Consider the following 3,301-nt stretch of genomic DNA (forward strand, 5'->3'; position numbering starts at 1 on the left):
TCTAAGGGCCGAAATACTTTTGAAATATACTTTGATAGCATCTTGACAGTAATAGGGGAAGAGCTTGAGACTGGGATATGTCCACCTCATGTGGGGGTCCAATGGGGTCTCTCTCTAGAAGCCCTGGAGGTTTTTTACTCTTAAAGCCAATATTTAGGCTATTTAGACCCTTTAGCAATAACTTAATCCATGCTTTACAAGAGGGTTGAAATATGTTCTTAAAAAGTTAAATAGCATCACATATACATGTAGTAAAGGTCAGCACATCTAATGGTAATATCATTGGTAGGGGAGATTTGGAGTTAAGGCAATTTTAGACTTTATTTTTGCAAACATTTCACATCTTTAAAAGACAATATCATCTCAAATTTAATAGAATAGGGTGAAAATATTTAAGAAAAGTTTAATACCATTATGACAGTAAAAAGGTTGTTGGTGCATCTGATTGTTGGTTGAATGCATGAGTGACCTCTGGGGGTGAGGGAGTCCTTGGTGTTTTTCCCCTGGCAGATCTGCAGTTTTTTGCTTCTATTAAGGCAACGTTTAGGTTATTCATAGTCATTGAGGTAATATTTCCAAGTTTCGAAAAGCTAACGTAAATGTAAGTTTGAAATGAGTTTCCATGATGATGTCACATAAAAATGGGCCCGTAACATTGGTATAGAAGGATTAATATTGCATGTATATTATGTATAATAAAGTCATCGGTATGTTAGAAAATTTTAGGTGGTCATACCTAGTGTATAATAGAAACTGGAATCTGATAACATGTAGTGTCCAAAACAGAAAGTGTATTAATCCCTTCTGACAAGTTCATAGTGACGAGTAGAACAATTTAGATTAACTTCTAGCTTTTATACACTATCTCTGAAGATTACATAACAAAACCTTCAAGTTCACTTTTGCCCCAAAGTACAATATAAGTGAAGCATTGATTGTGAAACAGCCAAGCATTTACATGACATGTTCAGTAACTAGTGTGGTAGCTAGGTAATACAAGAACAAATATTTACATGTACCACATTTCATTCAAGGCTATATCCCACACAATGACCCCCCCCCCCCCCATCCATAATTTTCAAAACAGCATGACCCCTACTCCCAATTTCAAATATAGGATGACCCTCCCCCCCACCCCCACCCACCTGGCCAAAGAAACTGTCCGGTCCCTTAGAGGGATAAACTTTACAGTAAATATATTTTATTTGTTTTTAATTTTTAGAAGATTACATTTCATGATGGATAAATTGGTGTTGATTCTTCAACTGGTAGTAATTATTCAAACATCCACAGCACAAATCAATCAGAATGGTCAATGTTTAAGCATCTGTTCAAATTCCTGGCCAGATACCAGAGGTCCTGCTGGCCCTCCAGGACAACCTGGTGCTCCAGGTATTGCTGGGCCAGTGGGTAGACAAGGTAATTGAACTTTTCTCTATTAGGACCTTCAGGCCCCTCCAGGACAACCTCAATTATGTTCAAGATTATGACTGAACTTGTGGGATTTACTGCCCCAAAGTTGACCTGTATCACATCTAATCATCAACAGCCACTGACCTTTAGTTATTTCCCAGTTGCCATTATACTCAAATACTAGTCTATACTCTTCTGGCTTCTGATGCCGTCCAAACTCCTACTGGTCCAGTATTTGTACTTTTCCCATAGTGGAACTAGATATACGGAAATCATCAAATTTGTTTTCATCAAACTCTTTTGACAAACTCAATCACAATTAAGTTTAATCCATATCATCCATAATTTGTTTCTAATATACAGGCCAACCTGGTGTAATAGGACCAGCTGGTACGCAAGGTGTCAAGGGTGAACCAGGTTATAAAGGTGAAATTGGCTCCATAGGACAACCAGGTGAGCACACTATTAAACTGGCCATATGGATAAGGATTGGGTATTTATTTTACATTTGGAATTTATAAAACATTTTCATCATGGCTTCATACTTGAAAAATTAATGTGAAACGTTTGTCAAGTTCTTGTTTGTAACTCAATAAATTGCAAAAGATTAATAAATGTGTAACATCTTTGTTATATACATACAATAACAAACTTTTTACACATTCTTTTAACTTGTTACAATGTATTGAGTTGCAAACACAGACTTATAGTCTATGTTGTTTCACATGATTTTTCAAGTAGGAAGTTATGATAAAATTGTTATAAATTAAAAAACCAAAATAAACTCCCAATGCTTATCCATATGGCCACTTTAATATTTAACCCCCCCCCCCCCCCCCAATCAATTCGCAAAAGATCCGTAGATTTAAAAAAACCTCATCTTTAGTTCATTATATCTTTGAAGTTAGTTACTGTGACTGGTATCAGATATCAGAGTCATATTTAATTAAAGAGTACATGTACATGTTATAATAGGACTGAGTTTGACTAACAGACACAAATCATTATTAAGAAATAAATAGTTTAAGTATATTCAGTTGTGCTACAAAGCTATCCGTATTATCTTCAAATGATGGTATTAACATCTGCAGAATTTGATTTATATAATAATATTGATTATAAAATAATATTTATTTAATTCTGTAATTATCTTTAGCATTAATATTCACCACCTGAAAACACCTATGACTAAGACTCAGATTCTCAAAATATACAATCATGTCTATTTATAGGTACTGGGGTCAAAGGTCAAACTGGTCGTCCTGGAAAGGTTGGTCCACAAGGTGCCAAGGGAGATAAAGGAGTAAATGGGTTGAATGGTACTGATGGATTTCATGGGGTCAAAGGTGATAATGGTATGGAAGGTTTGAGAGGTCCTGTTGGTCCATCTGGGGTCAAAGGTGATAAAGGTACTGTTGGTATGAAAGGTAGTGTTGGATTAACAGGTGTAAAAGGAGAGAAAGGTGAGATACCAACCCAGGTCAAGGTAGCATTCTCTGTAGCAAGACAGAGTAGTATGTTTGGAACCAGTTCTGAACAAACTATCACCTACAGTCACAGCATTGTACAAGAGAATGCCAATATTGATATCAATACTGGTGTGTTTACCTGTCAAGTACCTGGTATCTATTATTTCTCTTTTACATTCCTTTCTTATTCTGGTAAGAAATTGTGGATTGCATTGAAACTCAATAATGAGTACAAGTTTCTAATCTCTCAGACATCACAATCAGAATATAGAATGCAATCTCAGAGTGGTATGCTACATCTAGATCAAGGTAATCAAGTCAAATTAGTGTTAGGGGCAAGTACAAGTTATAGATTTCACTACTATACTGGTGGTAATTCTCATTATGGCAACACCTTTAATGGTTATCTCATCTCATAA

General features: G+C 35.7%; 1 protein-coding gene across 1 annotated transcript; it reads left to right on the plus strand.

Moving 5' to 3' along the window:
* The first annotated feature begins 1,238 nt into the window (after positions 1-1,238).
* On the plus strand, positions 1,239-3,301 carry LOC144435483 (uncharacterized). The gene is made up of 3 exons (XM_078124077.1): positions 1,239-1,419; positions 1,777-1,866; positions 2,646-3,301. Exons 1-3 carry the CDS (start codon positions 1,239-1,241, stop codon positions 3,299-3,301), a joined length of 927 nt encoding a protein of 308 aa, XP_077980203.1.

The sequence above is a fragment of the Glandiceps talaboti genome, chromosome 5 (genome assembly GCF_964340395.1).
Source record: "Glandiceps talaboti chromosome 5, keGlaTala1.1, whole genome shotgun sequence".
Classification (NCBI taxonomy): Eukaryota; Metazoa; Hemichordata; class Enteropneusta; family Spengelidae; genus Glandiceps; species Glandiceps talaboti.